Here is a 25,149-nt window from a genome sequence, read left to right on the forward strand (position 1 = left end):
TTTCCAACTGGGTAACTCCGCGGCCTTAATGGGCTGCAGGGGCGTTCATTTCTTGGTTAATTTTGTAACTGACAATTTCTTCGCTGGCTTAAGCTGCCTTGCAAAAGACTGTGATTTGTTAGCGCTCATTAGAAGGGAAAAGGTGTAGCCTGGTACTCCGTAGCTTTCATAAATCACATTTCCAGGTGCTTTTAGCATGCTTGAACGTTTCTGAGCACCAGGCCTGATGTGAATAATCCCAACAATGTGGTTCTGTGTCGGAGACAATGCGTCAAACACTTCTGTGATCCTATCTGTGATTCTGTGAACGTCAGTGCGGAGGCTCAGACAAAGGTGAATTAGTTCCAGATCAAAAAAAAAAAAAAAAAGCATCAATGCTCTATTGAATAGTCAATTATTAAACACATAATGGAATCCATGGTTAGCAAGGCATGATACAGATGTGCCCTGTTTGCATAATCTCTAACAGGAAGGGAAGGTGGCCTTAGAATGCTTTTAAAACATAAAAAAAGAAAAGAAAGAAACAATTCAATGGCATTTAAGGTAAATTTGGAAGCATCTTTCCTTAGAAATAGGTACAAAATTTTTCATTTACAATTCACATGTTTATCCTATTTCTTTTCCTTAGTTGTTGGGAAAGTCAATGTGTGTGTGTGTGTGTGCCTGGCAGTCCTGGAACTTGAACTCAGGGCCTAGGCTCTAGCACTTAGCTCCTTTCCCTCAAAGGCATTCTACCTCATGAGCCACAGATCCACTTCCTTGATGGTAAGAGTCTCATGAACCTTCCTGCTTGGGCTGGCTTCAAACCACAGGCCTCCAATCTCAGCCTCCTGAGTAACTAGGACTACAGGCATGAGCCACCAAGGCCTGGCAGAATGGCTTCTCTGAAATGCAGAGGTTGGCCCAGCTTGTAGGCCCATCAGAGTCCATCCAACAGCCAGTTCCTCATCATGCCCTCAGAACCCAGCCAATGACTGTCACTCTCCCCTAGCTGCATTGAGCCCTGCCCAGATTGTCTCCCCACCAAGATGCCCCCAAGCACGTGAGGTGATAGAAAGGACTGAAGAACAGGTGCCGGCTTGTGTCTCTGGTCAGGAATAGCTGCCAATGAAACGCAGGACAATCTCAAGTTTGGATATCTATCCTCTTGGATGGCTCTCTTGTGTGCACACTCTAGTTCACTCCATTAGGAAATCATCTTAGCAGAGCTGGTGGATCTTGACCTTCAGGAACTCTCCCTGAAAGGCTCTTGTGAGTGCCAGGAGTTTATGGAGGGTTCTCCAGAGGCAGAGAAGCCAGACTGCTTTGGGGAAGCAAATTAGAGGCTCAGATTAGCTAAGCTACTCAGGAGGTAAGGCCCAGGATCTCCAAGGTCCCAGGATTGAGTTGTGATGTCTTTCCTCATTCAAAAGACCTGTTCACTTTCCAGTTCCCACTCTGTTTCCTCTTTCTGAACATCAGTGCTCATTCTCCTTGTCCCCCATGGTGTAAAGCTTGGGGCTCCAGAAAACCTTCATCCACTTCAATGTGAGGTCTCAGCCCTGTCAGCAGGGCAGGGCAGGGCTGGAGGACAGAGGTGTAAATTTGTCTGGAGAAAGGACATAGAAAGAGAGTAAATCCTCCTCTAACATGACAGAAAGTCAATAGATAAACCAGGAAGTTGCTACGCAAGCTGATTTTATTCTAACAAATAAGAGGTGACCACCAGAAGAACTGAGCAGAGGAACTTTAAAAAAAAAAAAAAGCACAAAAAGAAAATAGGCTATTGGTAGGTAGGGGCAAGAGAGAGATGGTTCTGTTTTACTGACAGCAGTAATTTTATTTTCCTAAAACCTGCTCGTGCAGCCAGGCACTTGGTGGCTCACATCTGTAACCCAAGCTACATACAAGAGGCAGAGACGCCATAAGTGAGGTTCAAGGACAGTCTAGGCAGGTAAGCCCGTGAGGCTCTGATTCCCAAAGAACCACAACAACAGCCAGCAGTGGAGCTGTGGCTCAAGGGGTAGAGCACCAGCCTTGAGCACCAATAGCTCAGGGGCGGTGCCCAGGCCCTGGGTTCAAGTCCTAGGATAGGAACCACAACAAGAAAGAAAAGAGGAAGAAACCCCGCCTAAGCATTAGTTTGATATGTGAATTCAGTCTCTCAAAAAAATAACATGAAGAGTAAAGATAAGAAACGAACGCAACCTAAAACATAGGAAAGTAAAAAGCGAACAGGACGGAGCACAATCCAAAGAAGGCCTGGATGGTGAGGATTCAGCTGAGTAGCTGAGGCGGGGTGGGCGGGGCTTCCCGCCGGGGCGGGGCTTGTTCCGGGGCGGGGCTTGCGTCGGGGCGGGGCTTGCCTCGTTAGGGCCCGCCCCCCGCGAGGGGTGGGGCGAGTGGGAGAGAAGTGCTTCCCTGTGACTCCGCCCCCCGACCCGGGAGCGCAAGGTCAAGTCCGCCCTAGATCCCGCCCCCCCCCCCCACGAGCGGTGTGGAGCGGGGCCGTCCCCGTGGCTGTCCCGGGACGGAGCGCGCCGGGCCGGGTCCTCGCGCCCTGGCCGACAGCCCCGCTTCCTGACGGAAGAGTCCCCGCCCCGCCTCCCCACCCCACCGCAGGCCCCGTCGTCCGGACAGCCTCCGTGAAGCGTCACCGCCCAGGGCCACAGCGCCGCAGGTGAGCGCACGTGACCCCGGGCCGCGGGCCCACGTGACCCCCGCCGCCCCCGCCGCCCCCGCCGCCCTGGGCGCGCGCACCGGAGCGACAGGTGGCGGCGGCGTGGCGCGCCGCGGGGTTCCCGGCACCCAGTGGGTACCTCACCGCGCGCCCGCCCGCCCCGGGGGTGGGGGGATGGGGGAGGTCCAGGCGACCAGCGTGGTGTCCTCCCCTCTGCGGGTCCGTCCGGTGGGGAGTACCTAACACCAGTACCCAAGCCCAGGGACACGGGGTGAGAGGCGCAGAGGCAGGAGAGTGTGGGGCTTGGCGGAGGGGGGGGGAGGTCTCCACCCAAACCGCAGGGGCTGCACGTGCGGACCCGAAAATCCCAAGAAGGGGGTGCCCCCCCACCCCGAGGGGCCTTGGACTTTCCTTCTCTGTAAACTGAGTCCTGGAGACACACACACACACCCCACCCCACACACCCCCACACCCCCGCCGCACAGGGAGGTGAGAGTATGGGAAAATAGTTTGTTCTCAGGGGCAGGGGCTGGTTTATGCAGCTGATAGGAATAAACACACCTATGATATATAGAGAGGCATATGGGATCGATATAGTATACTACATATGGTATACCTGCATATACACTATCTGTACATATGGTATGTACGTATACATATAGGGCGTATATACGGTAAATGTCTGTAGACAATACATAGTATATATGTGGCATATATAGTATATGTACCGTATGTAGTATATATATTATATACATTCTGTGTGTGTGTGTGTTGGTAAGGGGGCTTGAACTCAGGGCCTGGGTATTGTCCTTAGATTTTTTTTTGCTCAAAGTTGGTTGTCTACCACTTGAGTCTCGGCTCCACTTTTTGCTTCCCCCCCCCAAACTGGTCAACTGGAAATTAGAGTCTCATAGACTTTCCTGCCTAGGGTGGCTTCAAACTGCAAGGTCCATATCTCAGTCCCCTAGGACTACAGGATTACAGGCTAGGATTACAGGCATTAGCCATAGGCACCTAGCTACAGGGCCTTTCTCCAGGCCTTTAACTGGAGTTCACTTTCCCTTGCTGTGAGGATTCAGAAAGAAAGCAGACACGGGTCTGGCCCTCCCCTATTGAGCTGGTTCTGTGGAGTAAAGGGAAATTTCCCAATTCTTTGCCCTACCCTTCCCTTTCAGGAAAGGCCTCTCTGCTCCATCTAAGTATACATTTTTCCAGAAAGCTCCACCTGGCACTTCCAGTTCTCAAAGCATCTGTTTCACATTCCTTCGTGGGGCAGCAGTTGCTTCCTGGGTGGCACTCAGTTCTTGATAGTGTCACCCTAAAATACTAGCCAGAAGACTCCTCAGATGGTAGCCCCTCTGCTGATGTCTTGGAGAGCACCCCTCCTGCCTGGAGCCTCTGTGAACTTCAAAGAAGGTTTGGGGTTTCAGTAAGCCCCTGTCATCTGCTTGGTGTATTTTATGGCTTGAATGATTTCAATGTCTTCTGTGGCTCTGTTGGTATAGGCGCAGGATTTGCTCCAGGAAAGTTGGCCCAGGCGGACAGTGGTGGTAAGGGCAGAGTTGACAGAGGAGGAGCCTGGCACCATTTGTAGGGAAAAACAGAACAGGGAAAACTAAGGGTGCTGCTGCACAGTCTTCCCTCAGACCACAGCAGTATACCAGCCGAAGCAAGGAGGGAGGCTCTGGGCCTGGTGGTCACAGGCCTGGCACTTCCTACCTCTGCACCTATCCTGGGTAATTCAGTCACCTCCCAAATCTGACATGTGCTTGCTATATATAGTTGACCCTGGAGCAATAGTCACCCTCCCTCCCTCCTTCCCTCTCCCCCAAGGAACTAAACTAGGAGCGATAATAGTGCCTCCCTCCCAGGGAGGGTTATTAAGGATATTTTATGAGCTCCTGAAATGCATCGGGGCCGTGCCTGACATGCAGGAAGTTATTGAGAGTGCTGTTCCAATTTTCAATTTGTACTCCTTATTCTGGGCAAGGGCTGGTAAAGGGAGGCAGTAGAAGGACAGGATATGGGACAGAGGGGGGAAGAGAGATATGAAGGACTGTACTGGGTGATTAGTGGAGGAGTTGGGTTATCTCTGGCACTCGTTTTGCCAGAAAGTACCAGCTTCCAGATGAAAGGGCTGTGGGAGATAAAAAGGCCTGCACAGCCATACTGTATGGCCCAGGTATTCAGAATGTTTGTGAAAACCCAGCAAACATCGAGAGGAGAATTGTCCTTTTTGGCGGGCTGGCTGTTATTTATATGTATATGGTAATTGTCTGATACTGGTTTGGTTCTTTCCATGGCCTGGGTGCTGTAGAGTCCCATTTTATAACTCCTGCATGTGATAGAGTAAAAATTTATGCATGCATGAGTGAAAGAAACTAGGTGTTGTATGTGTTGAATATGTATTTTTTAAAAGAAGTATGGGGGGTAAGGGTATGACTCAAGTGACAGAGCACTTGCCTAGGGAGCTTGAGGCTTCATCAATAACAATATAAAAAAAAATGTTAAGGTACCTGAAGACCGAGAAAGATAACTACCATTTGTAAGCACTTTCTTTGGGCCATGCATTTTCAAGTATTCTGCAGTTGAGTGGTGAACCCCACAGGTCTGTAGCAGATATACTACCTGGCTGAGCTCAGTGTCACACAGAGGTCCTTGAAGCAGAGTCTTTGCATCTGCAAAGTAGGAATCATTGTGCCTAATCGGAAGGGCTGTTAGGAGCATTCAGGAAGTGCTAGATTCAATGCCGTTCCTAGTCCAACCTAGCTGCTTGACCTAGGGACGTGGCTCCAGTGGCAGAGTACTTGCCTAACAAGTGCAAGGCAAGGCTTTGATTTCAAGCTCTAGTACCACAAAAAAATGAATAAATGCTAGAATAGCTGGTGTTCTTTTTATTATATTGATTTTATGACAGAGAAATTTAAGGCCTCTGGCATGGTTGTGTGTGGCATGGATTCTTGGGCTTATCTAGTAGCAAAGACACTCTTGACACACTCACCAGATAGCTAGCTTACAGTGCAGTCAAGTTCATATGCATTTCATTCATTACCGAAAGCACTTGACTATGTGAAATCTTAAAAGGCAAAAAAACCCTCTGCAAAATGATAATTTATATGCCTTCCAAGTTCTGATGTTTTATCATCTAGATAAATCTTCCATGCATCTCTGTTAAGCCACTTTGCACTACTGAAGCTCTTAAATAAAGTGGCTTGTCTTGACCAGTGTCTATGCTCGTTTATCATAGTTCCCTAGGAAAGATGGACAGATCCTATTTCCCATGGCAGGCTGGGAACGGCAGGACCTTGTCCTGTGGTTTTAGCAAAGCAGCTGTGTATCATGGTGTTTAACAAACCGCTGTGGAGTCAATGTTCTCTCATCATTGTCTCTGTAACCCGTGCGCCATGCTTGGGAAGTAGGAACGGCAATAGCAAAGCGGCCTGTTTGTAGAGTGAACCTGGGAGGTTGGCTTGGAGGAGATCTGAAGTTCCCTGAGGTGGTGGGTGGGAGGGAAAGGCCTGTATGGGGATGACATCGGAGCAATCTGTGTCTGATCTATATATCCATAGTCCTTTTTCTGGCTTGAGCTGCCCCTCAGCTGCAATCCCCAACACAGATGTTGAACAGAAGCCTTCCTCCAACTTCCCCTGCTACTAGGAGCACCTGCCTAGCTAGGTCCCTCTCCAGCCCCCACCCCCCAAGTGCTCCCTCTGCTGGCAATGTCTCTCCCTATGCAGAACAGTACTAGGTTTATTTTATTTGGCCAAGGCTATGGACAAAATGCACCCCTGTTCATCTTCCATGTAGACCTCACTACAAGAGATAAGCTGCCTTCTTCCCCAGATCAAAGAAAGGAGGTCAGGGATGTACAAGTCCCCTGCCCCCAGCTCTTCCTCCTGAGGTGGGTTTGTCTGCCACAAAGCAGGTGCAGAAGGGCTGTATTCCCAGGGCAGCTTTAATAGGATTGTAATCATGTGGCTTGTGGCCATTGAAGGGCTCTAGAAATTTGCCTTCCCTGAAGGCTGGCACACAGAGACGGGATTTATACCTCGTGAAAGTACATGTTAAATGGTGGGTATTCATGAAAGAGGGTGTAAATGTGTCCATCAGTCAACCTGGAACTTTTTTAGAGCTCCTAAGATGGTTTTAAATTAGAGCCAATCTTCTTCCTGACTTTCACCTCCATCAGCCTCCTCCCTCCCTTCCTCTTAGAAAAATGAAGTGTCAAGGCAGGATAGAACCCAGGCCAGAGGTTGGAACAGCCACACAGAAGAGAATTAGCTTATGTCACACTCAGGTCTGTGGGGCTTCGTACCTTGGTTCTGTGACCAGCCTGACGAATAGGATTCATCCTCACTGAACCCCAACCATAGCCCTCGGCACTGGTGAAAACAAAGGATGCAGGATTGAGCTGGATTTTGGCTCAGTGAATGGCAGGCAGAAGGGAGAGAGCAAGGCGCACTGTTGCAAGGGAATCCCACCAGGCCAGGGAACGAGAAGGTATCAGGAAGCTTGATGTTTCTCTGTGAGCCACTGATCATGAAGACAGCATGCCTGTTACGTGAGTTATTGTGTAGGAGTCTAACTTGATATGATTATTGACTTCTGTTTCCTTTTTCCTCTTTTATGGTACTGGGATTTGAACCCAGGACCTTGCACTGAGTTTGACTGGCACTCTACCACTTGAGCCATGCTTCCAGCCCTGTGTTTCACTGGTTTTAGGATATGCTTTCACCTCCTCCTGTGTGAGAATCTGACCTGTAGTCTGGCATACACCACCACACCCAGCTTCTCTCCTTGGAAATGGAATCCCCTAGGATGAGAGAGCTCTGAGCCACCACCTCCGACTAGTAATTCTGAATGTTCGTTTTAAAGATCAGAAGTAGATGCTTACCGCTCAAACCCTGTCCCTAGGATCCAAGCTGACTTTGCTTTTCATTCCTCATCTGGTCACTTTCCACGAAAGTATTGTGATGCTCTAGGCTATTCTTGCCTTACTCCTCCGTGTGTGTGTGTGTGTGTGTGTGTGTGTGTGTGTGTGAAAAAGGATGTCAGTGTCTATTACCCACTTTGTATTTTGTAAGTAACTAAAGGAACCAGAGATGGTAAAAAGTAGAGAGACTGCCTGCCTCAGGTGTAATTGCGAAGCTACTTCCTCTGAGCATCTGGGATTCTGCTTTAAGAAAATAATGTGAAGAGTACAAAGAGACACTGTAGGAGGCTATTTGCTCCTTCATTATTTATAATGATAGAAATGTAGCCGTGACTAGAACACATGGTATGGATGGTGAAATTACAGGACACAGGATTGATGGAATAACATGCAGTACTGTAAACGTAAAGATGAGTGGCCTAGTGAGCAGCATGCTGTTATTCTCAATTGCATTCGGGGAGATGGTCTGTAAGGGGCCATCTAAAGCAAGGGTCGTCTATGAACATTGGAACTATTTGCTTCCTCAAGCTTTCTATTATTTTATTTACTCGTTCATTCATTCACTTTTACGGGGCCTGGGCCTTGAACTATGGGCTTGGGTGCTGTCCCTAAGCAACTTTTGCTCAAGGCTAGCACTCTACCAGTTGAGCTATGGCACCCTTTCCAGCTTTTTCTGTGATTAATTGGCGATTAGGGTCTCACGACGTTTCCTGTCTGGGCTGGCTTTGAACCATGACCCTCAGATCTCAGTCTCTTGAGTAGTTACGATTACAGGCGTGAGCCACCAGCACCCAGCTTTTTTATACTGCTCTTACTATTCTAACATTTTCTAAAATCTTAAAATAGATTTCAGTCTTCCCAGGAAGTTACAGTTTTCTGGCCACCATTAGGCATAGGTTTTCATCCCAGCAGTTTTCAGAATAAACGGATACAGGACTCAGAATAGAACAGTCTATGGTAGATAGAGCTGAACAAACAACCTGATTCCCAACCTGTGGAAAGCCTTGAACTGGAGACTGAGGGGAGAGAGGGAATTCAGAAAAGGCTCATTATGCTAATCTCTCAGTGTTTGCTTGTGTTTGAATTTTATGTAATAAAAAGTGCTTTTTTTAAAAAAAAATTAAATGTGCTTTAGAAAAGAGGACCTTTTTTTTTTCTCCTGCCCTGACATGAGAATTCTCAGTAAACAAACCTTCACATCCCTGAGTATTTACTGTCTGATTTTCTGGCTCTGTTTTTTGGTTTATTGTGCAGAGAAAGCTTAATCTTACTTCCCTCTAAGCTGAAGATTGGGAGGAAAGCCCGCAGCACTTGACTAGATTTGTAGGCTGTGGCTGGCAGAAGACAGGGAAAGGCAGTAAAGGGTCTATAAGTTGTGACCCTGTGGTCCCTAGGACGAATGCCTTCCTGGGAGGAAGCCACATGCCAAGCGTTGATTGTGTGTCTCCCAGGTAAACAGGTGCTTTCCTTGAGCTGTTCATGGTCCATCCATCCTGACTCACGGAAACAAGAAACAGTTTGATGAACCTTCTTCTGTGTCTGATCACCCACTCCCTTCCATAGACAGGGGGGCTGGCTTTTCCTCCACAGCGGTACAAAGAGAGAGCCATTGTATCTTGTTAAACATCTTTGCACAGTCACCTGCTACTTCATAGGCATTACGTTTGTTATTTCAGATTCCCTACTCCCCTCGGTACAGTTTTGTTATTTTTTTAAAAAAAAAAACTTTTTTTTTCTGGAAAGCCCTGTGATCTCTCTGGTTTTACATGAAAGTTCATTTTTTAGTCCTACTCTACCCATGTAACAAATAATCAGATTCCTTTTACTTTGTATTTTTCCTTATCAACATCGCCAGCTGGAGCAGCCCTCTAAGTGTTATTCTTTCCTTATCTTCTCCAATAATACTGTCATGGAATTACTAAATCTGAAGGCCTGTATGGATAATTTTTTAGTAGAGACATCATTGCTAACCAAGAGGCCATGCTTTGCAAGTCCTGATTCAGCTCCCAGAATACAGTTCAGAATACAATCTTATCTTCACATAGGACGCTATCCTTTCCCTTTAGCCTTTTCCATATTAACACATACCCAGTGACTTCACAATGGAAATTTCATGAATTCTGGGCAGAATGAATTGTATCTGATGCATAGAGGCGTCAAGGTTTGGAGCCTGTGAAGGACTTTAAGATGAATCTGGGTACATCTCTGCAGAGGAAATACTTGTTTTTCCTAAAGTGTAGTCGGTTCCTAATTAACAAGGCCAGTGAAGTGGAAATAAGTCACTGATGATCAAAATTATGGTGAATATCACATTAAAGTCAATTCTTGATTTTCTGGAGTCCGAGTCACTGGTCTGTGAATTGATTGGGGTTCAGACACAGTGGGCCCTAGGATGTCATCCACTTTGGAATTGGCCAGCAGCCGCTTATCCCCCGACTCTCAGCCTCTGTCTCCATCCTAGGAAAGAAGAGGGGCTTCCTGGGGCTGGGTCAGGAAGCGCTAGTTGACGTCGACTGACTTGACCGTGACATGGTGGTGGAGATGTTAGTCCTGGGAACTAGGAGCGGGAGGTGCTGCCGAGGACCCCGTCCCACCAAATCCCCAGAGCATTGGCTCCGAACACCAAGCAGCCAGAACCACCTGGAAGGCTTGCTAAGCCCCAGATGGCTGGCCTGCAATCCTGATTTCTAACTGCATAGGTGTGGTGTGGGACCTAAGAATCTGTATTTCTTATAAGTTCCTGGGTAAAGCCGATTCTGCTGGTCTTTGAAAGCTGCTCCTTTCTAAAACGTGTTTTTCATCCGAGGTTGCACATTAGGGCTCCCTGAGGAGCTTTTAAAAACTATTGATGTCTTGATGCACCTTGACATCACTCTGATGGCATGGAAGGCTCCGGATGTGGGATCTAGGCAGGGGCCATCTTAAGACTCCCCAGGCGGCTCTAATGTGGGCCTGCAATTGACAGCCAAGAATGCGCCCCACACTGGGACTTCTGCCTCGCCTCGCCTCGCCTCTCCTCTCCTCTCCTCTCCTGATTTGCCCTTATTTTTACTGCACTGTGTATTTGTTTCATAAGAATATTTTTTTCTTTGTATCAAGGAGTTTATTCCTGTAAACAGGTGTATTATAAAGTAAACTATGTATCTCCTTCCTGAGGGAAACATTTCACAGACAATAAAGGGGACATATCTGTAAACATAATGTAAATTATCTGTTACCATTTTTAGTCCTTTCCTGCACCCATCCTGTACACCGCAGCACACCTGCACACACCTGCTCACACACACACACACACGACACTTGTGAAATTCTCCCCTGTCAGACTCACAACCCCTCTACCTCCCCGGCAAATCCCCTCAGAGCACATTCTCATGACACGGCCATATATATAGTATAGATACAGAATACAGTGTAGCCCCCCCCCACCTCCTCACTCCACCCCACACTCAATTCACAGCACCCCTCCCTCCCAGGACCCAGTTAAACCCAGCCACAGAAGATTCCTGATGAGTCCCCCTGCCTGTGCAGGAAGAGGTACCCTGCACTTTGCTGGGGCCAACCTGGCCCCAGGCCGGCTTGCTTTTCCCTCCACCCCACTGAACCGTGTGAGGTGGCGTGGGAATAAGAGCCATCTACTCTTGGGGGAAGAGGTTATGATCCATGTCTAGAGGCTGGACAGCATGCTAATTGCATCTTGTAGAAATGAGCTGTGGTGGGGCTGGGAGTATGGCCTAGTGGCAAGAGCGCTTGCCTTGTATTCATGAGGCCCTGGGTTCGATTCCCCAGCACCACATATACAGAAAATGGCCAGAAGTGGCGCTGTGGCTCAAGTGGCAGAGTGCTAGCCTTGAGCAAAAAGAAGCCAGGGACAGCGCTCAGGCCCTGAGTCCAAGGCCCAGGACTGGCAATAAATAAATAAATAAATGAAATGAGCTCTGGTGAATACACAGAGACCTTGGGACTCAGGTGGGCTGGGGTGGGCTCCACCGAGTTCCTCCAGGCTCCTGTGAGGCAGTGAGGAGAGAATGGCCTACCCCACTTGGTCCTCAGAAGCTTGCAGTTGGTGTGTGTTTCTTAGTACACAGGACAGGGCTGTGACCTGCAGTATGGAAACAACAGCCACTGACAGCACCTTCAAAGCCACGACCACAGCCGGGCACCAGGGACGCATGCCTGTAATCATAGCTACTCAGGAGGCTGAGATCTGAGGATTGTGGTGTGAAGCTACCCCGGGGCAGGAAAGTCTATGAGGCTCTTATCTCCACTACACTACCGAACAAAAGAAAACACGACAACACAAAAAACAAGAAAGTGGCTCTGTGCCTCAAGTGGTAGAGCACTAGCCTTGAGCAAAAGAAGCCCAAGGACAGTGCCCAGGCCCTGAGTTCAAGCCCCAGGACTGCACACACAAAGCCTTGAGCATACTGTCCATTCATGTCGCATGCCTATCCAAAAGGACAGGAAGTTTCCAGTAAATCTGCAGCCCTGCACGGGAGCGGGAACACTTTTCCCTTCTGTCAGTGACCCACGTTCATCTTGTCCTGTACCAGACAGTCCCACCAGCCACAGCCCTGGTCTTGTTTAGGAGCCATACAGCTGCCAGTTACCGAGGCCGGATTCCAATTATAATGTGCCCAAAGCATTGCTGTTGTTGCTTGCATGCATCTGAGCTAGTGACGTCTCCGTCTTTTCACATCTTCCTAGAGGCAGGAAAAACAAAAACCAGTACCCACGAGTGCCAGAATCTTGGTCCCCCACAGCAACCTACTTTTTGCAAGTCGCTGCTCTTAAGAGTCGCGCGCGACTGGCTGAGCTATTCCTGGGCTCTCAGAAGTCTGGGCCAGGTTTTAGGTAAGCAGATCCCAGTGTACACCCACACACTCCTAGAAGGCCCCTTCTGACAAAGCCCCACAACTTGCCTTTAATTCTCCAAACTCTTGGTATTTTACTGCCGTGGTACTTACCTCTTCCCTCCCTCTGTGGTTTGACGCTTTAGTCATTTAAAAGTGCTACTTCTCCTTCTTGGTTTGGAGAAGTAAAAATAATTATCATAGAAAATGGGTGATTCGCGGCTGCCATGCCAGGCTGCTAATCAGAAAGTTGCAAGTGGAAACGTGAGCATATGTTTATCACTTCTGGAAATTAGAATGGCTGTGGGCCTCAAAGAGCAGGCACTGTGGACGGGAAGACAGACTTCACTGCGCGAGGGAGACCTGCCTGCTAAGGAGGCCGCGGCGCTGGCGACGCCTCCAGAGGAGTGAGTGGAGGAAGGCTTTCCCAGTGGGCTAGACGACTGGGGGGGGGGGCCCTCACGCGGTCACTCACGGTGGACCACTCCCCCCGGGCCAGGGGCTTTCCAGCCTCCTCACGATCACGTCAGCATAGAGCCCAGGGTCCTTGCCAACCTGGCCCACGGCCTCCCGTTCCACCCTGTGGACCTCTTACTGTCCGAGCACGCTTGATGGCCTCGCGCGTGTCCTGGGACCAGCAAATACTGTTTCCCCTCTCCAGCTCATTCCTGCCTGCCTCCTACCCACCCGCCCAAAGTTGAGAAACGCCTCTGACCTCCTCCCCATCCCCTCCTTCACCCTGGCGGGGCCGAGGCCGCTCTTCCACACACCCAGGCTCCGTTTCCGTGTGTGCCGGCTCTTCATACCCTGGGTGGTGACGCTCGGTTGGTCTTTCTGCCCTGTATAGGCACAAACAGGTAAACATCCACGCAGGAATGTGCTTTCTCTTCCTGCCTCCCTGGCTCCCGGCACACTGCCCGCCAGCCGACAGATACCCTGTGATAGCGCTGGTGGCACGAAGGTTTTATTCACGGCAGCCAAGGACTTTGAAACGATTTTCGAATCTGTCTTTGAAAAGCACAGTTATGACAGGGAGCCATCAGTAAAGATAAATCTCACACATTCCACAGCCGGCTGAGGTAGTTAGGCTTTCAGTGCCCATGTTCGTCTTTGTGCTGCAATTTGTGTGGCCCACAAGGTAGGCTAGCCCAGCCTTCGAGTCAAAGGCAGAATTTGGAGGAAAGACTTAATAAAGTCTTTCTGGCTTCAGATTCCACGTGCCTCTGTACTATAATCAGGACAGCAATGTGCTGCTCTGTGTCTTCTTTTTGTGATATTATTAGACCCACTGGAGGCCACACAATCACTTGCAGTATGCGAAGGAGGTCAGTCTTATTAATGAGTCAGCTGTGAGCTCAGGAAGCAAGTTTCTCCCATTCATGCCCTCCTTGCTGGGCAACCCAGCATCCTTTCCCCCGGTGGGTTGGATTTCAAATAAGGGGTGGCCACCCTGTGGGGCCAGGATGGAGAGGCCAGAAAGTTGCCTTGGGAAGTGGAGCCAGGGAAGGGAGGCACAGGCAGGATTCGCAGGGGGACAGGAAGTGCAGGTAGAGAGACTTGGTATCTAATGTGTAGTTCCGTCTTATTGCTCACAGGACTGATTGAGAAAAGCTGACCTGCTTATAAATGGGCTCAGCTGCCATAAGCTGTGTGTGTGTGTGTGTGTGTGTGTGTGCGCACATGAGCATTTTTTTTGGCCAGTTGTGGGCCTTGGACTCAGGGCCTGAGCACTGTCCCTGGCTTCTTCCCGCTCAAGGCTAGCACTCTGCCACTTGAGCCACAGCGCCGCTTCTGGCCGTTTTCTGTATATGTGGTGCTGGGGAATCGAACCTAGGGCCTCGTGTATCCGAGGCAGGCACTCTTGCCACTAGGCTATATCCCCAGCCCCACGTGAGCATTTTTGCTCAAGGCTAGCACTCTGCCACTTGAACCACACTCCTGCTTCTGATGTTTTGGTGGTTGATATGAGTCTCACAGACTTTTCTGCCCCGGCTCACTTCTAACACCTTGATCCTCAGATCTCAGCCTCCTGTGTAGCTAGGATTACCACCAATGCCTGGCTCCATATGCATCTTATAACTTGTAGTTTCTTTTCTCTTTAATTGAGTGGTTTTTAAAAATCATGTTTTTTTTAAAAAAATAATTAGCATTGTGTTACTACATGATATACTAAGAGATGTCAGGATTTTTTTTTCCACTTGAATTTTAAAAATAGAAAGCACCCTTGACTCCTATTTTGTTTACAGGATGATCTCCCAGGCGCCATTTGATCCAAGCAAGTAATTTTTATAGAATGGAGTAAGAACAGAAAATGACAGAATAACACCCGTAAGATGACATTTATAAAACAATAATTCCGTGAATTTCTGGCTCTCCTCCCTGTATCTGTCGTTCCCCTTAGCATTTATCAGCACTGAAATACTATGGGAGTGAGGCACTGGTGGTGTGTCAGGAATCTTTGTAAGTCTTCTCCTAAGCCAGTGTGCCTTTCTGGTTGTGTCTCGCCTTCGGACTGGTAGAGTTACCCTGGAGGCTGTCTGCTGTCTGACACGCAGGGGCTGCGTTGAGTTCTGTGGTGACGCCCAGTGTCTCTAGAGAGAGGGGAAAAGGGATGGTGGTTTATTGAATCTTGATTCCTCTCTCCAAGGGAGAGAAGCCGCAGGGCATCTGTTCACTTTTGCTTTCAAAATTAAAAGTGGATTTAATTTGTAGAGGTTTACAATCTCACTTGAACCTAGTGCAGCCTGGGAATAGAATCCCCCACGAGCTCCTCTAGGGCCCAGGGACAAGTATGAAATGCTGTTGCCAACCCCTTCTTCCCCTCTTCACCGGTGTGCCTTGCTCACTTCCTGGCAGGTGGGACCTTGCCAGCCCACAGAGATAAAGGCGTAACATCCTGTTGAAATGGTCCAGGTGATGCCAGCTTTGCTCAGCTTCTCCACCCAGCCCTATGGAGCCTCACTTGTGGGTCCCTTTGTGGACACCCTCTGCCCATGCCTCCCTGGGTTGTGGCAATTGATAGGGATAGGCACCTGGTTCAGGTGCCTCACGAAGCCACGTGCCGAGTCTCTGCCCTGAGACCCAGCTGAGCCTACCTAAGCTGCACCTACACAGGCCCCCCCTGATTCCTGGCAGAGGGCACCCATAGTTTTCAGGGCTTGGAACCCCGTTGTTTAAAGATGGGAAGGTAGGCTGGGAATATGGCCTAGTGGCAAGAGTGCTTGACTCGTATACATGAAGCCCTGGGTTCGATTCCCCAGCACCACATATATGGAAAACAGCCAGAAGTGGCGCTGTGGCTCAAGTGGCAGAGTGCTAGCCTTGAGCAAAAAAAAAAAAAAAAAAAAGCCAGGGACAGTGCTCGGCCCTGAGTCCACGCCCCAGAACTGGCCATAAAGATGGGAAGGTAGTTCAAAGTCACTGACCACAATGGCAGCATGGTCTGTAGATAAAATGCCTTGGAATGATTTGTTATGAATGTATGTGAAACCATGGGTAGAGATTTTTAGTCCATTTTGTGTGTATTTCCCCCTACAAATCACTTGGAAATGTACTTTGCTTGAGCTGAGGTCTCATACAGGGACTGTTCTGTGGAAAAAAAAAAATGAGGGGAAGGAACATGTTACGGAACTTAAAGTGGATGTCACGTGAGCTGGGACGAGGCTACATGTAAGGATGCATTCATTCCTCCGGCCCTCGACCTCTGCAGAACGGAAGATCTTGCTGTTTATAAGCCATTGTCTCTGTGTGGTCAAAAGAAATTCCATCCCTGAGGTGGGATTGGAGCCCAGAGCTCCAAATCTAGTTCTGCTATTAATTTACCAGTAATCTCGGCTGAGCAGCTTTGCCTCCGTTTCCTCTACTGTACGATAGGTAAGTATGACCACATGTTAGCATTCTGTAAGTAGAAACTTGTATAAATAGAAGTAGGCCAAGTGCTCGTGGCTCACACCTGTAATCCTAGGTGATATCTGGAGATCAAAGTTCAGAGCTAAAAGGGGCAAGAAAAGTCTGTGAGATTCTTATCTTCAGTTACATACTGAAAAGCTGGCTTAAGCTGTAGAGTAACAGCCTTTAATGAAAAAAGATAAGGGACAGTGCCCGAGCTCTGAGTTTAAGCCCCAGTTCTGGTACAAAATGAAAACAAAACAAAAACCCTATCTTTTTCTTCTTGCCCTGCTTCGAGAGGGGACATTGCCCCAAGTGCAGTCTCCGATGTTGATTTATTTTAACCTGTTTGTGCTAGCTCTCCTCTCTCATATATCCTACTTGTTAGAGACCAGAACTTGAATTTCATCAAATGCCACCAAAGAATATATAGAGTACTTAGGGATAGCTGTTAGAAACACTGAAGCTTCCCTCCAACAGCTCTGGGTCTCCTTTGGCTGCTGTAACAAATTCATTCCCACAAACTTGGTAGCCTAAACAACAGAAGTTAATTTTCTCACTTCTGCAAATCAAAGGTCTGAAATCAGTACCCATAGGTCAAAGGCAAGGCATCCACAGAGCTGCTTTCCCTTCCGAAACACCAGAGAGAATGTGTTCATCATCTACTCCAGCTTTCTAGTGGCTGCCAACAGTCCTTGGCTCAGAGCCACGTCATTGCAGTCTCCAGAGCAGCCTCTCCAAGTCGTCCCTGTTTCATTTTCACTATGCTTTCTTATTTCTCTGTGTGTCAGATGTCCTTACCTTCCCCCTTACAAAGATACCCATGCTTGCCTCTAGCACCTCTGCCTGAAGATCCTTAACTTAATCACATCTGCAGAGACCTTTTCTCCTAATACTTGTGGGGATTATTATCCAACCTACTCTGTGTGCATGTGTGTGTGTGTGAGAGTGTGAATGTGTGTGTTTACCCCTTTTCCAATAAACTTTAACCTACTGCTGGAACATGCTCTGTATTTCCTTTGAACTCAGTGGCAGACCTTGTTTTCATTCACAAAGAAGGGAATTCTTTTCCTTTGTGCACTGAAATATCGGCTTCAAAGGTGACATTGGCAGAATCAAGGTCACACAGAAAATCTCTGGCCGACAAGCTCTTTTGACAGAAGACTGGAAACAGAGACTGCATGCACAATACAGCACTTGAGGTACCAATGTGCTTATCTTCTCTTTTTGATTTGGAAATGTTTAGGTGAGCGATGGCTTGCCTGCCCTAGCAGGTTTTTCCACCTTCTTCTTTGTGTATGTGTGTGCGCGTGCACACGCTGGTACTGGGGCTTGAATTTAGGAACTAGGTTCTGTCCCTTAGCATTTCACTTAAGGCTGGTGCTCTGCCACTTGAGCCACTGTTCCACTTCTGGCTTTTTGGTGGTTAATTGGAGATAAGAATCTCACAGATTTTCCTGTCTTGTCTGGCTTGGAACTGTGTTCCTCAGCTCTATAGCTTCATGAGTTGCTAGGATTACAGGCATGTTGATTAGCTTCACCTTCCTTCTTGTAGCTAAAACTCCAAACCTTGGAAAGTGTGTTTCAAGTGTGCGGTATGAGAGCATGAGTATTCCACTGTTACTGCAAACAACATTGTGTGTTGGGTAACCGGAAGTACGCAGGGCCAGGACAAAAGCACATCTTGCAGGTAGTTAGCAACATTCAAACACAATGATGAGGTTTGTGAGCATGCCTTGGACTGACAGAGTTCAGGGTCTGCTCCTTCACACACTGTCCACCCAAGAAAGGTTGACATGGTTTTGGACTTGGCCTTGCCCAAACCACTTAAATGCTAATATCTTATACTTCATTTTCCAATTTCATTGCAGATTTACATGCTCATAAATTAAACTGCATGGCTCAGCATATCTTATGCATTCCAGGATTTGGTCCAGAATGGCCCAAACTACTGCCAATTTTGGCAGGACTCCCTCTGGTCACTGCCTATTCATCTATTACAGAGGCTTTAGGACAAGAGTGTGGACCAGGCAGGTAGAGAACACATTTCTGTGCAAATGAATTCTCGGGCATATAGGAGTATCCCAGATAGTGTCTGACCTCTTGTCTTGAGTCCTTGACTGAGAAAACAAGATGACAGAGCAGTGTTCCCAACCAGCACGGAGTGACTCGATAAAACGTACAATAAACTTTGATTGCCTTATGCCGCTAAGATTTGAGGTCTGTTTGTTAATGCAGCTTACCTGGCCTCTCCTGACTAACACAATCTATCAAGGTCACTCCACTAGAAAGTTCTTGGCTTTGATTCCACATCTGGCCTGCTTGTTAGGAAACTGGTGTCTGTGAATCTCCATAGACTTAGAGACATGCATAAACAAGGTCAAGACCAGAGCTGTAGGTCTGGGCAACATTGGTGGAACTGTGGGAGAGAGTGAGGAGAAAGGCATAAGGATTTCTTCTGTGGACTTGGGGTGGAGCTTTTTGCTTTTTCACTCTTTTTTCTCCCCTTTCATTCGTGGTCATGGCCAGCTGGTACATAGGGAAGACTATTTCTCATGAGTTCTGGCGATTGGCTTCAGCTTTATTGACAGCCATTCACTCCTAAAACAGCTAAAAAAACAAACAAACAAAAACTTCATAAACTGAAGCCTGGAAATAGCCCAAGTGACTTGAGGTTTTTCTCACTTGTAAACGTTTTGAGTATTGTGTCCACAAATTGCAAATCGAGGAACTCAATTTTGAGGCCCAGCTGTTATTTGGAAAAGACCCATCTAGGAATGCAGACTCTTTGCAAAAAATGATTGTGCTTTGTTTTCGTCAAGTACCAGAAAACCATTAAGCTACCAAGCCATATGGCAAATGCCCACACAGAGCAGAGTTGCGAGAACACACCATCATGAATCTTTTTTGAGGGGTGAGGGGTGGGTGGGGGGAGAGGTAGCTAGGACAGGCGTCTGGGTTTTCATTGATGTACACAAAAGCAGATTCACTGTTGTACGGTTCAGCCTTCTAGATTCCTGAGCAAGGATTTTTTTCCCGCTCCTATGAAAAATTCATACAAAAAATTAAGTTATAGTAGATTTTTTTTCTCCTAAGTGTATTTTCCCTTTCAAACAATATGCACTTGAGTTACTGCATATAAAATAGATTTAACTGGGGTGATAGGAACTTCTGAAAGTTTACATACTTTTTCATTTCTTTATGTACTACTTCAGTAAACATGCATTAGCTATCAGTTAGAATTAGGTCCAGCAACATATAGAAGCGAAACTTAAAAAAAAAAAAAAGCAAAACAGGGGTGGTTTAGAAGGTGATTTTTCCCCCCCTGGTAAAAGATTCATAGAGGTTAATTAGTCCTGGGCTGGTATAGCAGCATCAAGGTTATTAGAGTCCCAATTTTGTCTTCCCTGTCAAACTAGTTGGACCTCTACCCAGAATCCACGCTCACTGCCCAGGCCCGTGTAGAAACAGGAGGAAAGTGTGTTGTTTAGACGTTGACCATGCGCGCTCACTCTTCCTGATGCCAAGGAGTCTTGGAAATGTAGCAACATGGCCAGCAAAAGACGGGGCTCCCGGGTTTGAAAAAGATAGTAGAATGGATCTCAAGAGACTTCGCCAGCAGAATCTAACCCTACCTGAGGCCCCCTGGTGTATGTTTTGTTTGCTGGCCTGGAGCCTTCTCTGAAGCAGGAGCAAGATTGTTCCTCTTTCTCCAGCACAGTGGCTGGCGGGTGGTTTTTTTTTTTATTATCCGCTACTCTGCCTTCCTCCCAGTGGACTTCAGGTACTTCTCACCTCCTTTTCCCTCATCTGCTTTTAGTTCCAAGTTGGCAAGTCTGCCCCGGTGACCCGTCCAGGGACTAGAGAGGCTTGGAGCTGGGCTGTGTCGTTTGGCGCTGGCGGAGGACCACCGCGGTGGTTGTGTTTAGTTGGCCTTCCTTGGGGGGCGGGAGGGATGTGGCGCCATCTCCCGGGGCAAGTTGGGCTGAGCCGCCTGCCTAAGCTGGAGGATGCTGAGCGTTTGCCCAAAGGCTGCCAGGTTATGATCATGGGGGACTAGAAACACAAACAGTGTAAACAAGCATCTGGTGGCAGGGAGAGAGAACTATGGATTCTGTTTTGAGCCTAATGAAAGAAAGGAGCCAAAGTCTTTGGAGAACCCCACACAGACCCAGATACTGTGTAAAGAGGTTCAGCCCCAGAGACTCTCACGAGAGGGATGTGTAATTATCTCTGTTTTCTATGGGGCTCCCCAAGCCTCGGAGAAGTAGATTAGGCGACTTGACAGAGTACAGGCACAAAGCCTTCCCTTCCAGGCATGTGACATAGCGGAGCTTTAGCTCCAATCTGTAACACGTCTCTAGCACAGTGCAGCCCTCACCAATAGCCACAGTAACTGTATGTACTTCAGCTTCACCGGTTACAGCCTCTGAAATGAGTCCCAAAGACGCCAGTGTGGCATGGCCAGGGACCTCCTTCCAATCCTGTGCTCTCTTCAGATCTTCTGAAAGTTCTTCAGGCTGAAGAGCTGGGTTGCCTGCTTGCCTGGGAGTCTCATAATTAGGACGAGGGCTTAATTAGCATTTTGCTTCCTCCAAGGGGAGGCTGACGGAGGATCTTCACTCCGACATCTTGAAGGCCCTTTTTGCTTTTGTTCTTAGTAGCATTGTGAGCCCATAGTAACAGCGGGCAAATCTAACAAAGTTGAAAAACAAAAAGTACCAGACTTCAAGTTCACACAGGGACTGATTGCCCAGGAGAAGGTGACACATTCTCATGCATAGAAATGATCGCCCTGGGTCCTGAAAAAATGTGGTCTGCAATCCATGAATGCAAACCACATCTCTTGTTTCCTTTAAGAGGAGAAGTCTGGTCAAGAGGTCTGTGTAATGAAAGATGCTTGTAGAATCCATTTCCATTCTGCCCAAAGCCATCTGCTTTATGTCTATAACAAACAGGGATGTTTATGGCCACATTCCTGGGTTGGGCTCACTGCAGGGACAGGTAAGTTGACGGTATCCCAAGTGATATCAGTACCAGACAACCGCAGTGGCTCATCTTCCCTTCTGGGTCTCTGTGACAGTCTCTGGGGAAGAGCCACAGGAGGAAAAGGCAGTGATAGTTCCATGGTTAAGTCTGAAGGCAGGGATGACATGTCACGGGAGTCACATGTCAGGGAGGGGACACGGTGTGACTCTTCCACCTTGCAGGTGTTCACCAGGGATGCAGGGCTTTCCTGCAGGCCCTGCTGACACTGGCAGAAACAGAGTGGTGCCCTTGACTAGCAGGATGAAATGGTGTTTGGCCGACCCAACAGGTAAGGTGTGAGTCCGTGAACTGGAGAGCGAGCTGAGGCCAGAGGTAGAATCTTACCTGTCTCTAGCTTAATGGTAGACTCTGAGATGGGATTCTCAGTGTGTTAAATCCTCAGCAGTGATTATTGTTCACTCGGCAGGCCTCCATTAACTGCTTATTGACAAACCAGCCTTGGGTGGGAGTGCCTCTCCCTTGCTTACTGGTCCCACTAGACATCGCTGGATGACAAGGCAGGTGGGCCTCCTATCACCTGCATTTACTTCGCTCAAGCCAGAGCCCGGTTTGTTCCCCTGGTCAGCCCCTGGAACCTGTCTGTTTCCACCGTAGCATTGTGTTTCTCTGGGCTGGCTTGGATGGTTCCTTAGTGGGTGTTCTGACCCCGTAACTGAGCCTGGGACTGTGCAGTGGCTGGGATGTCCAGCTGGGACATGTCCAGGACAGTGCAAGGACACAGAGCAGCATGGCTCAGGCTGTCACAGGCATGGGAGGAAAAGGCAGAGAGGCACATAACAAAGGTTCCTGGCTCTCCTCAGCATCGGACCTCATCACCGTTGATGCTGCCTCTCAAACAAATGAAGTTTACAGTTTCTGGAAATTCGAGGGGAAATGAATCAAAGCCCCAGGTGTCTCAGAATACTGTAGTTGAGTGTTTTAATGGCTCTCAAAATGTATATTTTGTAAAAAATGAAATGAAATATTGACAGGCTTTGGAATAGGTGTGGGGGGGGCAAGCCATCTTCTTCAAGTATCTCATCAGGAGGCTGCTCTCCTGAAAAGCTCAGCACACTTTGTGAATAACATCTCATTAAACTACTCCCCCCCCCCCACCGGCAAAGCCACTGCCACGGATGGCAGCAGCTGGAAGGCTGCTTTCTTTGCACACTGCAGGGGGTGTGCCTGCAGCCAAGGAAGGCCTGGAGAACCTGCACTATGCCTACTAGCTTTCTTCCCCCTGGTGCAGCTCCACCTACAGCCAGAACTGAGCCATTCTTAGGTGCTTGGGAAGGGCAGTTGGCCTTCCCACCACTAGGGGCCGGGTCTCCCGTCCAGCTGGTCAGTGCTCTGTGCTAGCCTGAATAGAGTGTAGTCCACCTTGGACCAGCCTATGTGCTTGGGTCTGAAATCCAGCTGACCCCAATGCACAGGAAGCACATGTGAGCAAGTTCTGTCATGGCTGTCGCCCGTGATTTACTAATGGTAAATGTCACCTGACCCACGCCAGAGGTCAGAAAAGCCAGCTTCTGCACAGTATCAGCAGCCGGACAGTTGTCACCCAGCTCTGTGACATCCTTTCTGCTTCCCACTGGAGAGTCTGTGAAGGCAAATACATGCTTGTGCACACACACACACACACACACACACACACACACACACACACACACACACCCTTGCTGACCTGCATGTTTGTTCCCATAGGGCAGGGTGGCCACTGCCGCGGGTGTGGATGTCCCTGAGAAGATGAAGAGCCAGATCCCTGTGGTGCTTCTGGCCTGTGGCTCCTTCAACCCCATCACCAACATGCACCTGCGCTTGTTTGAAGTGGCCAGAGACCACCTGCACCAAACAGGTCGGTCGGGCAGGGGCCCCAGCTCGGTGGAGCCGGCGGGGTGGGCTGTGTGGGGCTGTGCTGGCCGCTGTCCCTGTCACCATTAGTAAAACTGCTCATCAGATTCATCCACCACAGCACTTGGGGCATACGTATATACAACGGGGTATGTTTAGTTCATGTTTGGCCATCACATTGAACATGTCTCCACGTCCCTCCTCTCGACTCACCTTAAGCAAATGCTGGAAAGACACCTGGGCCTCAGTGGAGGTGTTCTCTCCATGGACCTCTGCAGCTTAGTGAACCAAGTGCCTTTGAGCTGCCGGCTATTCTTCAGAGGGTTGTTTTAACATGTGCTCCTTTTGAAGAGTAGATCCTAGACCGTTACTAATGAACCTCCTTAGCATATCCGGTACAGATGGCATGACTTAGCCTAAAATACGTGATCAGAAATGAATATCTGAGGAGTGTTCTATCTCTTTGGCTTTCTGTGTCCATACTAAAGGGGCGAGATAGCATTCAGAATCTGCACACTTGTTTCCAGAAATTGTAAGTCATTTATATGCCTATGTCAGACAGATGAGAAGACTTATTTATTATGGGTTCATGTATGTATGCTTTTTTTTATTTTTGATGCCAGTAACTGGGCCTTGGCACTACCCTTGAGCTCTTTTGTTCAAGGCTAGCTCTACCACTTGAGTCACAACACCACTTCCAGATTTTTCTGAGTAGTTTAGTGGATATAAGAGTCTCGTGGACTTTCCTCCCTAGCTGGCTTTGAACCATGATCCTCAGATCTCAGTCTTCTGAGTAGCTAGGATGACAGGTCTGAACCACCAGCACCTAGCCATTAGTGTATTTTTTTATTACTTTTTAAAAAATTTTGTCTCTCAGGGCATTTTTGTACCAAATTAATTCCTATTTACTTTTTAACTTGTTACTATTAAGTAATTGTACAAAGAGATTACAATTCCATAAGTTCTAAGTACAATGCTTCTTGGTCATTGTCACCCCTTCCTTTATTCCTTCCGTTATCTCCCTCCTGTGCCTACCCACAAGTTACATAAGTCCTATTTACTTTTTTTTTTGTGTGTAGGGCAGTAATGGGGCTTGAAATCAGGGCCTGGGCACTGTCCCTTAGTTTATATACAGAAATCCTCTACAGACATTTGCTTATTTTAAAGAAAATGTTTGCTTATGAAACATATCATTACTGAAAAGAATGGAAATGAATGTCTCTGATTAGCAAAGAATGAGCTCTCGCCAAGGAGTTTTTAAAAATCCAAACACGTATATGCATGAAAATGAATCTAGGAAAAAAACGAGGCCATGAGTGGGGTTGGGAGAGGTGGTGGGAAATGATGGAAGTGATATTGACGAATGACATTGATCAAGATGCATTGTACACACAAACTGCCATGTTGAATTGAAACCCCTTTGTATAACTACTCAAAGACAATTTTAAAAGACAATTGATATATATTAATTAAGAGAAGGCTGGCCAAATGAGCAGTGTCCCTTTTGCCCATAAGTCTATCCTTGCATTACATCGCGCATCCTGTAGCTTCTCTAAGTGGAATTCCCTGAGCTGGGTGAATTTGTATGGTGAACATCTTGTGGCTTTTAAAACTTGATTTGGGATTTTTTTTTTTGCTGTTGTTCTTGTTTACTGATTTTTGATGGAAATTATTCAGCCTAACATATGACTAGTCAATAGCTTCAGACAAACCTAAAGCGTCTATTGACTTTATTAAGAATTCAAGCTTCATTTCTCTTAAGATATTGGATGTAGTCCCAGTTGTAAATGGTTGTTTTCCCAACACGTAGGCACAGACTTACGGGATGGAGGCTGAATTAAATTTAGATCCTGTTTTCTGTTTTGTGGATGGTTTTGGATCAATATAATTGGCCCATATTTCAGCAACAATCCACTTGTATTTTTTCCTAAATCAAATTT

At 47.8% G+C, this 25,149-nt stretch overlaps 1 protein-coding gene across 3 annotated transcripts in view; it reads left to right on the forward strand.

The window, feature by feature from the left end:
* The first annotated feature begins 2,444 nt into the window (after positions 1 to 2,444).
* LOC125342463 (nicotinamide/nicotinic acid mononucleotide adenylyltransferase 3-like) overlaps positions 2,445 to 25,149 on the forward strand; it is a 64,356-nt gene continuing 41,651 nt past the window's right edge. For all 3 annotated transcript variants that reach the window (XM_048334630.1, XM_048334631.1, XM_048334632.1), the window contains exons 1-2: positions 2,445 to 2,659; positions 23,063 to 23,213. In XM_048334630.1, the coding sequence (XP_048190587.1) occupies positions 23,105 to 23,213 (109 nt within the window). In that variant the 5' untranslated portion in view covers positions 2,445 to 2,659; positions 23,063 to 23,104. The remainder of the gene's footprint in view (positions 2,660 to 23,062; positions 23,214 to 25,149) is intronic.

The sequence above is a fragment of the Perognathus longimembris genome, chromosome 26 (genome assembly GCF_023159225.1).
Source record: "Perognathus longimembris pacificus isolate PPM17 chromosome 26, ASM2315922v1, whole genome shotgun sequence".
Classification (NCBI taxonomy): Eukaryota; Metazoa; Chordata; class Mammalia; order Rodentia; family Heteromyidae; genus Perognathus; species Perognathus longimembris.